The following is a 12,911-nucleotide window of genomic DNA, read 5'->3' on the forward strand; positions in this document are numbered from 1 at the left end:
TTAAAATTTCAAAGCTCTAGAGCTGACCGTTCTCGAGTTTTTAGGAACATGACATACAAATAAATAAATAAAAGGACAAACTTTCAGACTTATAGTTAGTGCTCGGCGATTTGAATAATGAATAATTATCCGAAGTCTATCACCTTACTTGTTTCAGTTATTTTATTCGGATAAACAATTTAGTACGGTTAACCGATAACTATTATTATCCGTATAGATAAATCTGTCAAAGAATAATTTTATTATATACCACAAATGTTCTTTCGTAGCAAAGATATTTGAAAAATAAAAAATCAGCGATTATTTCATTTAATGAATAAAAAACATTCTTTATCCGTCTGGTCAATTACCCACTTTCTCGCAAAAACAAAAGATATTTTTAAAGAATATATTTTTATAGTTTTGGTACGATTAATTTAAAGAGCAGCTAACCGCTGATGATTGTTCGTTTTTTTAAAATATTATTTTTCCTGAAATATTATTATTCGAAAAGAAGCATATTAGAAGAATAATATTTGCCGTAAATCGATTACGAAAAATAATTAAATTGCTTTGCTAATCTAAAAAAAATTGTCCTTTTTAAAATAAAATAAATAATTTATATTCGGTTAATTTTTTCACTAAAATATATCATTAACCATCCGAAAATTATCCTTTTAGGTATTACCCCGGTGTATAAATTTTTAAACTTATACAACATTTTCTCGGATAATGGATGGATAATGCCGACCACTTGAAACAATTCATATTGCATTGAAATATTGGCATTTGTTTTTGTTACATCATAAAATTATTATAAAACTTTCCAAATGTATAATTTGTTTCATTGTCATGATTAATTTTGCTGTATGTATTAATGTTTTTGTACCTTATATTTTATAACCATTATTTGTAAATGTCCCCTAACAAAAATAACTCTTTCCAAAAGTAAAATTCCCCATCCTAAAAATTCCTGAATTGAAGCGGCACAAATTGATATATTCTATTCTCTATTGATTTGAATGTAAAACTAAAACTTTACCGCAAGCCGGGTCACCCCGCCAATTTATTCCCCCTTTTCGCTAAACGGCCTTTGTACCTTTTGCGATTCTGCGCATTGATGTACGCAACGTAGTCGTAGAGAAAAAGGCTTCAGTTGCAGTTATGTTTCCCACGAGCCGGTGAAGAAGGGGGGATTATGATCTCACTGTCTGGAAAAGGGAGAGACCCAATCAGCAGCCAAGAGCTTCAATATACGACGATTTTTTCGGAAATTTGCTCCGATCCCGTTCCATTCCAAAGGTTTTGGAAAATTTTACTCCGATCCCGTTCCGTTACAACGTTTTTTCGGAAATTTGCTACGATCCCGTTCCGTTACAAAGATTTTTCGGAAATTTGCTCCGATCCCGTTCCGTTACAACGATTTTTCGTAAAATTTGCTCCGATCCCGTTCCATTACAACGATTTTTCGTAAAATTTGCTCCGATCCCGTTCCGTTACAACGATTTTTCGTAAAATTTGCTCCGATCCCGTTCCGTTACAACGATTTTTCGGAAATTTGCTCCGATCCCGTTCCGTTACAGCGATTTTTCGGAATTTTGCTCCGATTCCGTTCCGTTACAACAAATTTTCGGAAATTTGCTCCAATTCCATTCCGTTCCTCTACTTTCTTATAAATTGGCTCCGATTCCGTTCCAGCGCCGTGGAACGGAACGGAGTCCGCGGAAACGGAATAATTTCCGTTCCGTTGCAGCTCTCTGATTTCTACCGAATTCTGAATATTAGGGATAACAAGGCATTTTAATTACTGTGTCTTTAATGATTATCTTCATATTGAGACGTTAATACCAAAAAATATTCGATAAAAAAGATTAACTATACATTAACAATTAGTGGCTACAAGCTTTCTTCACACGCTGTTGGTCTCTCATTTTACCCACGAGTCACCGAGCCTACCAATATTCTTGACCTTGCGCTGGTCTCTGACGACAACCTACTTGAGGACCTCTCCCATCTACCTGCAGTCAGTGATCACGACATTCTCTTTCCAAGAATCCGAGTGGCTATCAGCTCACCTCGAGAACAGGGAGTTTCGAGTGGTACTCCTCGGTGCCACCTCCGACTGGCTCCTTGCTTCGTCTGGCGTACCTTAAAGATCGGTCCTGGTGCCTCTCCTCTTCATCATCTACATCAACGACATCGGAGACAACGTCGTCTCCCAACTTTACATCTTCGCGGATGACATAGCACTCAGTCTCCAGGCCGATCTTCTCGACACAGGACTGCATTACTCTTCAATCCGACCTCGACACCATCGGCATATGGAGTGAGCAGTGGCTGCTACCGCTAAACTCTGCAAAGTGCTCAGCTCTCTCTCTCTTTGCAGAGTTGGTCAGCCAGTTCACTCAGCGAAATATTAGGAGTTAAAACCTACGTCCTTCCGATCCGGGAGTACTGTTCGGCCGTCTGGTCCCCATCAACTGCAAGTGGCGTCCACGCGGTTGACAGTATCCAGCGGCGTGCCCTTCGCTTCGCGACCAGTGTTGGATTCACGTGGCGTACGTCGATGACAAACGTGCTCAAGAACAAAAAATGGGACACCTTAGCTTTGCACCACCGTCTTAAGCCGTCGTAAATGGGGTGGCTCATGGCTCCTGTGGTGCACTCGCCACCTTCTCGGCGGTCTTGTCCGACTGGCGTCGCCCACCAAGAGGGAATCGGGTCCCCTCTATGATCCTTCCGGGCTTCAGACTTGCCGTCCGCAAACATTCATTTCTCCCCTCCTCCATACAAAAGTGGAATTCCATTCCGGAGTACCTAAAAGGGCGGTGGCGCACTGGGAGATGTTAGCTCTGATTAAATGGTCCTATCTCCACCTCCAACTTCGGTCAGGTTTGGGCTGGATACTGAACTTCGGTTTAGGCTAGCATTGAGGGTCCAGGCAAACTGGTTAGCCTGCTGTGGGGCGGCGGGCCTCCATATGAGGGCACGGCGATCATGTTTCCCGGCCTTTCGGGGCCTACCGGGATCTCCGGTGCCAGCTGTGCCGGGTTACTTGGGCTACTGTGTGCTCGTCGTTCCCCTTTAGGAGCTCTCTCCAAAGGGTTTGGCTTCTTACCTACGTAGGTAGGGTGTCGGCTGGAGTTGCTATAGCATCCATTCTAAATCCCACTGCTGTGTGCTAAGTGGGGATTGGTCCACCCATTGCTTCACCTTCTGCTGGGTTGAGTGGCTTGCGTCAAAGGTGCGACCATCAGTAGTAGGGTTCTGCTACTCATGCTGGATTTGTCACCTGTCCGGTCTAGGTGGACGCTGGTGTAGGGCACTATGATGATAGGCCTCCTGTGGTATGGTCTCTCTTACTAGGTACACCGGGCTATAAATTCTGACACACTGTCCCGCTGCTCCTTTGCGACGAAGTCGTTAGGAGTTAATCCGAGGGGCAGATCACTTTGTTACAAGGTGTCCTAATAATCATGATTAAAAAGCTAGTCATGATTTAATCATTTTTAATCTTTGTACAGCCAAAGCTACAGATTTAATTTTAATCTAATCTAATCATGATTTAATCATGCGAGGGGTGTCCTAATAATCATTGGAGTGAACTGCCCCTCGAGTTAATCGAACTAAAGAAGCTTCATGGCGTCAAGGAAGATCATAGTTTGAATCACCACCAGAATTCATCATTTTGCAAAAAGGAAAATAATTTCATATTCCTAATGAAAATAATTTGCGTAGTAAATTTCAGATATATGGCCAACAAGTAGCGTTCAAAATAATGGAACTAAAAATTGGTTATTGGAAATTTTTACTATAATATTTTTAATTCGGCATATGTTGAGATATTCATTAATTCATTTGGCCTTTATAGATAATTTATCAGAACTAATTATTTTTGAAACTTGCTATTCAATAGATTGTCTTTTCTAAGTGAACTAAATCTAATGGAAGAATAGAAATAAGGTTTGTTTCAGTTACAATAGCTATTTTATGAATAAAACGAAAAAATAATTGATGGCTTTGGGTAACTAAGTTATTTTATTCAATCAATTCTTATTTGAGGAATATCTGATATAAATTATCAATAGTAAAAAATAACAGGTGAACATCACTTCCAGATAATCTTCTTTTCGTCTTTTTCCAATAATTTATCCGACCCGCTTAATTTCTTAGCTTACTTACAAATAAAATATATTTTTTATCTAAGTAAACTTAAGTGATTAAACAATATATATAATTTTTTTGAGGTTTAAAGTTATTTTATCGGATTTCGTTTGTTTTTTGACTTTTCTAAATTAAATTATCTTTACAATTAACTAGAAATAGAAAAACGGATAAAAATAACTGATTTTGGTGGTTATTTGAAAAATAACCGAAATTTCCTCGGAAAATGGATGGATAATGCCGACCACTATATTTAACCCCCGAGTTTGAAACAAAATCGGGGAGAAACACCTCGTGGTGTCTCCTTTGGAGTTTACATAAATGGTTATAATACACGTATACGTTTCAACAATTGAATTGAATCTTATATGTACTCATATTCATCTAATTACATTTTATTAAGCAAAAAGTGTAATTTGCGTTTAGTGTACAAACAATAGTTTTTTTTTGTTTTTAGCGTCTCTCTTTCTTGAATTTTTTTTTAAATTCCTCGACACAATGCTGAAAAACAAATGATTGTGTCATAAAACGTTTGCTGAATGCATTACCTACCGATATTATTTCTGAAATAACTTACTTCCAACTGGGTAATATCTGGTACTACTCCCAATTGGTTAATTAGACATCGCATCAAAGGTATCTTACAAAACAAAATCAATAAATAATCTACTCTAATTTATCTGTTTTAATTCTTGCTTTGCGTCTTTTGAGTAAAGTAATTTTACACTTAGGTTGACGGCCCAGAATAACTTATAATCAATTGAAACTCACTCCTTTTGGCGTTTGAAGTGCGGCGCACGCTTCATAATCACCATTTTGAGAAACGTCATCTGGATTAACTAGAAATTCGGCGCATGGTGCGTCTCCATCTTGCACACTTTGTTTAATCTGCAACAAAATATTCTTACATTAAACAAATTGTACCACTAATTGAAATAATTATTTTTTTTATCTATTTTTGTTCATTCGCAATTAAACGTACATGAGGTTTATTTGTGTGAATTTTCATTCCACATTTTGTACTGTGAATGCTAATTAACACTTTTAACAATACTCGAAATCAATGTAACGTGAGACAACCGAAGCTGTCGTTATTTAACAATAATAAACATTGGAGTATCTTCATTATCTGATCAATAGAGGACCGCTTTCGTATTGAAAGCCGTAATGTTCAAATAAAAGCACCCACAGATAAAATATTATCTCAACACTTACGGACTTTTCTGGCCCATCTTTAGTCCTTAGTTGTAAAATATTTTAAAACAGGGTTGAAATTATATTTTTAATGTAGAAGCGGATATTGTTACGAATTATGGTATATTTCTATATATATATATATATATATATATATATATATATATATTTGGTTGTCCGCTATAGGAATCTATAGTATTAATCAACTTAGGTTGACCACATTTTGTATACTCTCTCATGGTCGGCAAAACAAATTGCATTAATTGAATTAAATTAATAATAAAATAATATATATATGTATATATATATATATTTATATATATATATATATATACAAGACACTACACTTTGATCATAGCAAAAAAACCGAGTTTCTTAATTGTTTAGGCAAACACACCAAAAAAGCTTAAATTATTGCATTTTTTAAAAGCCTTCTGCTATAGACACTAGGCCGTATAATAAAAGGCAAATTATTATGTAATCAACGTATAATTGGTTAAAATTGTCTTTAACCCGTTGGTTATATTGGGTACCGTGTCATGCGTGGAGACAGCTATGGCAGCCTTCTATTATCGTGTTGAATGTGTCGGAGTTTATCACTGGCGCTTTTTCATTGGTATTCCTTGGTTCTTTTGTGCAAGAAAAGTTAAGTTGTAGTTTAAGTATGTATAAAAATCCAAATAGTTAAATATTCACCGTAAAATTTGTTAAAAGTTTCATAAGAAGAGATACTACACTTTATAATATAAATATTCATAATATCCTGGGAAAAACATGAAAAATCCCTGAAGAAGGAGGAAGAGTTCCTCCGAAACGTTGGATTTTAAATAAATAAATTGTGAATTTTAAAACCGTTTTAAGTCTCTTTTCATTTAGTTTTTCACAATGTGCTTCTCTTCACTTCTAGCATTAACATAAATATAATTATTTATATGAAAATACTTATTTTTTACAAGGCCTTTGTTAGTGGTAGACAATTAATTTCACCTTACTCCAATCTAATGAACTTAATCAGAGATCACTTTATTTAGCAGAGTATATTTCCGGCGGAGGCCGACCAATCTTAGCCTTTGGCAGTGGTCCAAGGTAACAGTGCTTTCGAGTAAAGACATCGTGAGCTTTAGCACTTGAGTTATACGATCATTGTTAAATAAGTTAAGTGTATTTAATCGATGTCGGATGGGGAAAATTGAATTATCCGGTTTCTTCCAATGGGTCAACTCTCCGTATCACCTCTTTAATAAATTGTGGTATTTAGTAAAAGAAAAAGTGGAAAACCTACGTTTTCATGATTTGGCGGATTAATTTCTGCTTCACAGTTTTTATAAAACATTCTCTCCTCTGTGCTGGTGTCAGTACCTGTATAAAAAAGGGATAAGAATCCCAAGAAATCTTTAGTGGAATTTGTCGAATTTCAAAGTGGTTTTATTGACTTTGGTAATATATTTTTTTCTAGACGGTAAAAATTACAATTGGCCGACTGTTCAAATAACTGACGGTGGTATACTTGTTTCGGGCCTGATTACCGACAGTCGGCCGACCGTTGCATTAAATCGGAGGGGGGTTAGTTAATTCGAGATGTTTTATATTTTTGTTAGTAATTTGTAAAATACTAAGTTATAAGTTTGTACACTTCAATTTGAATTCACCCTATTGAAAACGGTTAAAAGTTAAAACACGATATTCTAATGTAGCAGACGGCGTTCACTGGTCCAAGGTTAGTAAATTTTAGTAATAAAAGGTTGCCTCGATACGCTGTGGTTGCTAAGGGCTAAGGCTGGCTACTTTGTTGCTAACGAAAATCGTGACGTCACTGAGATGAGATCCTATTGAAAATCAATGGAATCTCATCTGGGTGACGTCAGCAACAGACGAATTTTTGAGGCAATCTAATAATTCTTTCAAACCATTTCTCGATCGAGACCCCGTTGGTCAAGGTCCAGTTTATTTATTCTAAGCCAGGGGGTCACTGGTCACATGTCCACTTTAAAAAAAATCCTCATTTCTCACCCTGCCACCTAGACTAGTTTCGGTTAACGAGGATAGGAAGGGAGGCGAAGTAGCTGGAATGAACGCGCCATCATCCTTGTAAGACGTGTAAATGGCGGTAAGAAGACGGCCGCTACGCCAAGGGGTTCTCATGTACGAAAAAATGCATATTGGCCGAACCAGGTGACGTCACCTGTAACTTTGAGAAGGCTAGCATTTTCCGAACCAGTGATGTAGAAGGCTGAGTAACAGACCTAGAATCAGAAGACGCGTAGACCAAAACCCCCTTACCAACCTTGCGCTACGTGCTGCCGTCATTTTTCCGAATTTTACCAGCCGAGCGCGCGCCAAACTTTTTACAAGGATACTGGCGCGTTCATGTCTCCTACTTCGTCTCCCTTTCTAAGTTTCTATCCTCCTTGGTTTCGGTATCGAATTGATTATACGATTGCTTAAAGACTATTTCAGCGATGAAGTGACGGACCGAATATTCAGCGTTCAGGTGTGGGAGAAATAGTCACATCGCAAGTAGACTATTTTTACTTGTTGTTAATATATTCCCAACTGTCCGTCTTATTGAGTTATTAAAGACAGAATAGATTTATGGTTTTTTCGACCTGTTGTTAAAATAGCCACTTATAAGTTTTGGTTTCATCAAAGATAATTTAAACTCGTACCCTAGATTCGAAATCACTCTCTCGCGCGTTGCCTATAGCGTTTACCCACTTCCCGCTTAAACTCAGAAAAAATTCGCTCCATGGTTTGCGCCTTACCGCAACCGATAGAGCCCGATTTTTCTGAGGTCACGTGCCGGAAAAGGGTAAACGCTTCGTAACAAAACCGTCAACGGGAAAGCTCTCAGTATTCGAATCTAGGGTACGAGTTTAAATTATCTTTGGTTTCATCCGTCTGCTTTAAGGCATACACGATTTTAGTAAGCTAGGCTCTAGGAATTATATTACTTGGGCGAGTTTCGTTATTCATTTAATCGAAATATAAAAATACTCCTGGCGTTTTTATTTTGTGTAATATTTTGCTAAATCTAACTAAAAAGGCTTAGTCTAATTGATTCATATTTTATATGAATCTTGGATTTGAAGTAAATGTTTTCTATTTGAAAAGTGTAACTGTTTTATTTAACTTAAAATTCAAGTAAAAAAGAACACCTTGAAATTAAAAGATTGTTTATGTTTTAAACTTCTAAAATTTTCAAAACAAAGTAGTGATATTAAGCTTTTCTTGTTACTAAAGTGCTTTTACACTTGTTCTGAAAGCGTTCTAATATTAATTTGAAAATTTAAAGTGTTATTTCCTATTGAAGTGAAAACTAGGAGAAATTTTGGAAATCTGAACAGTATTAAAAAAATTAAAGTCCCATCTTAATGATCAATATATAGTTATATTAATTTTATAGGCTATTTCTCAATAAATATATTTTTAAGAAATATTGCACTGTTTAAATTCGGGATGTATTAATATAATACGTTTTTATAGGTTCATACCAGAATTATACGTCCAGAGACATCTTAATATTCCAAAGAGTTCGTGTTGGGTATGAATCCGAAACGGGGTCGGGTGGGTATCCGAAATGTGGTCGGGTGGGTATCCAAAACGGTGTCGGGTATGAATCCGAAACGGGGTCGGGTATGAATCCAAAACGGGGTCGGGTATCATTGCAATATTGAGTCGTAATACCTACTAATTGTTAGTCGGAAAGTAATTTCTTTGCGGAAAAAATATTTTCCCCGACTGTAATTTGGAAGCACATAGTACCAGTCAAAAGAGTAGTTTCCCGACTGTATTTTGGCCACGAAATAGTCGCCGTCAGACAGTCGGCCCAACCGAAAATCGGCGGAATGAAGGCTGCCATAGTACTCTACTTTAAATGGTTCCATTTACTAAACTAAGAATAAACCAATATTTAAATAAACCCACTCTGCAAAGATCCACTAACAAGCAAGAACAATATTAAACAATTCAATATAACACTTAAGATACATCGGCATTTCGCTGTTACACCAGGGCCGCTGCTGTTTCCAAAAATGTTACCAAGGCAGTTGGTAGTTTCTTGGCTCTGCTCCTACAGATTCCAACGGGGCGTGGTAGCTTTGGCCATAAACCCATAAAGCCCAAAGCCACTACAGATCTGCAACCGGCAGCCTTTATTAATAAGCAGGGGGGTCTCGGGTAAGAAAAGCTGACTCACAATGTCCTACCCAAACCTCGGCGGCCAGCGGGAAAGGGAAGACACACGGGGATAATTTAACAGAGAAGGAATTTTAATTGGTCGAACCCACAGCCCGCGAATAATTTATTTGCGATTAAACTAAAATTATGTAAGATTCAACTATAACATTTAATTAATTACCATCTCCCTCTATTAAAAAATATTACTAAAAAATGTTCGTCACAGGAGGATCAACGAATTCCACATTCCTGCCACCAGGCTTAACAGGAGCTACGGTGATTGGTGCTAGTTACGTTAAGTACGAGCCGTAGCGTGATTTAGCAGACGATTTTTCCAATAATCGGAGTCGTATCTGTCTGTCACTCGAAACGAACGAACACGAACCAGAGCCTTCTCGTTTATTGGGCCAGAACAAAGGAAAACCATCCGTTAATAAGGGTATATGGCGAGCCTAGTTGACTTGGTTTTACTTGTAGTCCAGTAACTTTAGTAAAAATGCAGGCCAAACTTCGGAAAAATTGCTACCAGTCTGAATTTATGCAGGCACCCTAATTTAGTCATATTATATAAAATATTAAAAGCACCCATCATTTGGTTGTGGCGAGAAATAGGCGTTGGTATTAGATTTATGGCTATAAACTTAATTACGAAAATAAGGGCACGGCTATTTTCTATTTCGGTACGAGCCATCGTTTTTACGCAATCGCAGTTTGTAACCGAAACGCGTTTTATAATTTGGCGCCTTTCGCGTTTTTAGTCAAGGAAATCTCAAAATTGTAAAACGCGTTTTGGGTGCAACGTTCCCATTTCATTAGCGGAAAATAATGGGTCGTATCGAAATATTCCACAGAGCTGTTTCCGTAGAAAATAGCCAGACCCCAATTTTCGTATTTAGGTTTATAGCCGTAAATCCCATGCAAAAGGAAATATTAGCCAAATAGCAAATGATGGGGACTTTCGACATTTTATATATTATGACTAAATGAAGGTGCCGGGAAAAATTCAGCTCGGAAGCAATTTTTCCGAAGTGAAACCCTACAGTTGGTGGACTATTGAGTATGGATTATATTTGTCTTCTTTGGTTAGCCAGGCGAATCTAGTAAGCGAACACTGGAAATATTTCATTCGACGAACTACTTTTAGCCACGTAGGAGGAGGATAAAAAGAGTGGATCTTTTATTGAAGCGAATAATCAACCTTTACCAATTTACACGCATAAACATGTATGTAATTACGAATATTCTGTTGTCTGGGGCACCTAGCGTGAATACCTTAGTTATTCTCGTTCGATTAAGATATGCCGTATTAACTTCCGTTAAGAGTAATCAAGTATTTGCAATTTAAAACGACCTTAACGTATCGAATATCAGTTCAATTATTCTAGAGCCACGTCTAAATGTAATTAAGAGTAAAATGTGACTACTATCAAGAATGTAATTATTTATACTAAGGAAAAATGACCACGTTGAAACGATTCTCGGGCATCGTAGTCTAATTTACTTTGGTACGAGAAAGTCTGAAGGGAAAAGGAAAATATCACCGACTCGTGCTTCAATAGCGTCGGAAGACGTAAGGTTTAGAGAACCCAATAAATACCTGGCTAATTTGATTTTTTATAGCGCAAGCAGTTTACGCTACGAGCGTGAGGGGATTGAGAGAAACGCTAAAAATCGTCTCAACACAGTCCTTCTCCCATGTATAAAGAAATAAATTCTCGTTATTATCTTACCACAGCCAGCTTGTTCAAGAAGAGTGATAAATTTCATAATTTGTTCGTTAGATAGACCGTCTCCAGCTCCTTGCTGCGGACAAACAGTAGGAAAGCACCCTAGTACGGCTATGTTGATGCAAATACCTAAGAAAGAAGAACTAGGTGTCATTTTCGAAGTTATTGCTATTTCGGTTTCTAGTAAATAGCAACTAGAATTCTCGGTGTTCAAACTACGAAAACCTTTGTTGTCAAAGAACCACTCTGCTAAAATGATCGGAAATCTATGCAGGATTTTGTCACTTTGGATCTACGGTTTATGAAGAATATTTTTGCAGGTGGCTTCACGAATGGAAGGACGATCATGATTGCATGTTGTGTAATAAAGCGTCCATCACTCGCTTGACATATCATATCCATTTGTTACACGAAAACGGAAATATTCGACATAAAATTGCTTTTATGACAAGCAGCCTTGAAGTAGGAATTCCACTACTCATTCTTGAAGACGTAATCTATTTTATCTTTCAAACACCGTACATAATTAAAAAAAATATTTATTAAATATATAATGTATTTTTATTTATTTATCCTGAAAGATATCAAATAAATTACAAGCAAATAAATAATCCAAATTCCTTTAATGAAAATTTAAAGTAAGTTTAAAGTTTAAGTAGGTAAAATTGGAAAAATTGCCAACAGCTTTGGTGAAAAACTGAACCTAATTTAGGAAACCATTTTAATTTTACCCCAAAGGTTGTTGCTCTATTTTATATTTTAGTATAGTTTTAAGTTATTTCTTTGCAAACGAATATTTTTCGTTATTGTAATAAACGCTTAATCAATGATGGAATTGATGCTAAAAACGTAAAAGGTGATGTTCATGGCCTTGATGAATATAAAACCATTTTTTCAAGCTTTCACGTTACTGTTACCAACTAAAGCAATTTAATAACAAAATGGTGGTTACAAGTGTTTACCTTAATCCTCAAGCTTGAAAAGCCGGGTTCCCTAAAATTTTCTTTTTCCGACGTGATTAAACCACATGAATTCCAGTTCACCTATCTCTTGGCAGAGCTAAATTAGACCACGAGGACCGCGGATGGTCTCAACGAAGTCATTCTTTTTAAATATAAATAAAATATTATAAATTTTCATAGATTATGAATTTAAAAGTATGAGTAAATATGTTCGATTTTAGACTCTTTATTATACCTATCTGTTGTGGTATAAAGAATTAATGAAGGTTAGCAATGTTGTTTATCAACTACAATGACACCAAATTGTACCAAAGCAATTAGCCCTTTTTAATGATTAATTTTGTTTATCATTGCTCACGAACTTGAGTGATTGGCACAGCAATGACAACGTCGCTATTAAGCATAATTTAATACCTACTCATTACTATCTCAATTTCCCCGGACACAATGATAACTAAATTTAGGTAAAGTGCCTCCACCAAATATTTGGTTAGCAGCTGTTGTACATTTAAACTAAAGAACTTATATGATAATCAAAGTTAATGAAATAGCTCTTTATTATGGCTATTATTTTTTAGGAAAACGATATTGAAAATTGTATATTGTTTACAAAATATTTTCCCGTATCAACGATTATAATAATAATTTACCACGATTTTTATTTATTTATTTATTTATTTATTGAAAAGCAACTGCGAAGCCAAAGGCT

At 36.4% G+C, this 12,911-nt stretch overlaps 1 protein-coding gene across 1 annotated transcript; it reads right to left on the reverse strand.

The window, feature by feature from the left end:
• Positions 1 to 4,584: 4,584 nt before the first annotated feature.
• Positions 4,585 to 11,307, reverse strand: LOC149940511 (uncharacterized). The gene is made up of 5 exons (XM_090180125.1): positions 11,244 to 11,307; positions 6,620 to 6,696; positions 4,915 to 5,031; positions 4,721 to 4,783; positions 4,585 to 4,644 (listed from the first exon to the last, which is right to left on the reverse strand). Exons 1-5 carry the CDS (start codon positions 11,278 to 11,280, stop codon positions 4,597 to 4,599), a joined length of 342 nt encoding a protein of 113 aa, XP_090036251.1. The 5' UTR covers positions 11,281 to 11,307; the 3' UTR covers positions 4,585 to 4,596.
• Between the last annotated feature and the right edge of the window lie 1,604 nt (positions 11,308 to 12,911).

Source organism: Leiobunum rupestre, chromosome 6, assembly GCF_980474605.1.
Source record: "Leiobunum rupestre chromosome 6, qqLeiRupe1.1.hap1, whole genome shotgun sequence".
In the NCBI taxonomy this organism is placed as follows: Eukaryota; Metazoa; Arthropoda; class Arachnida; order Opiliones; family Sclerosomatidae; genus Leiobunum; species Leiobunum rupestre.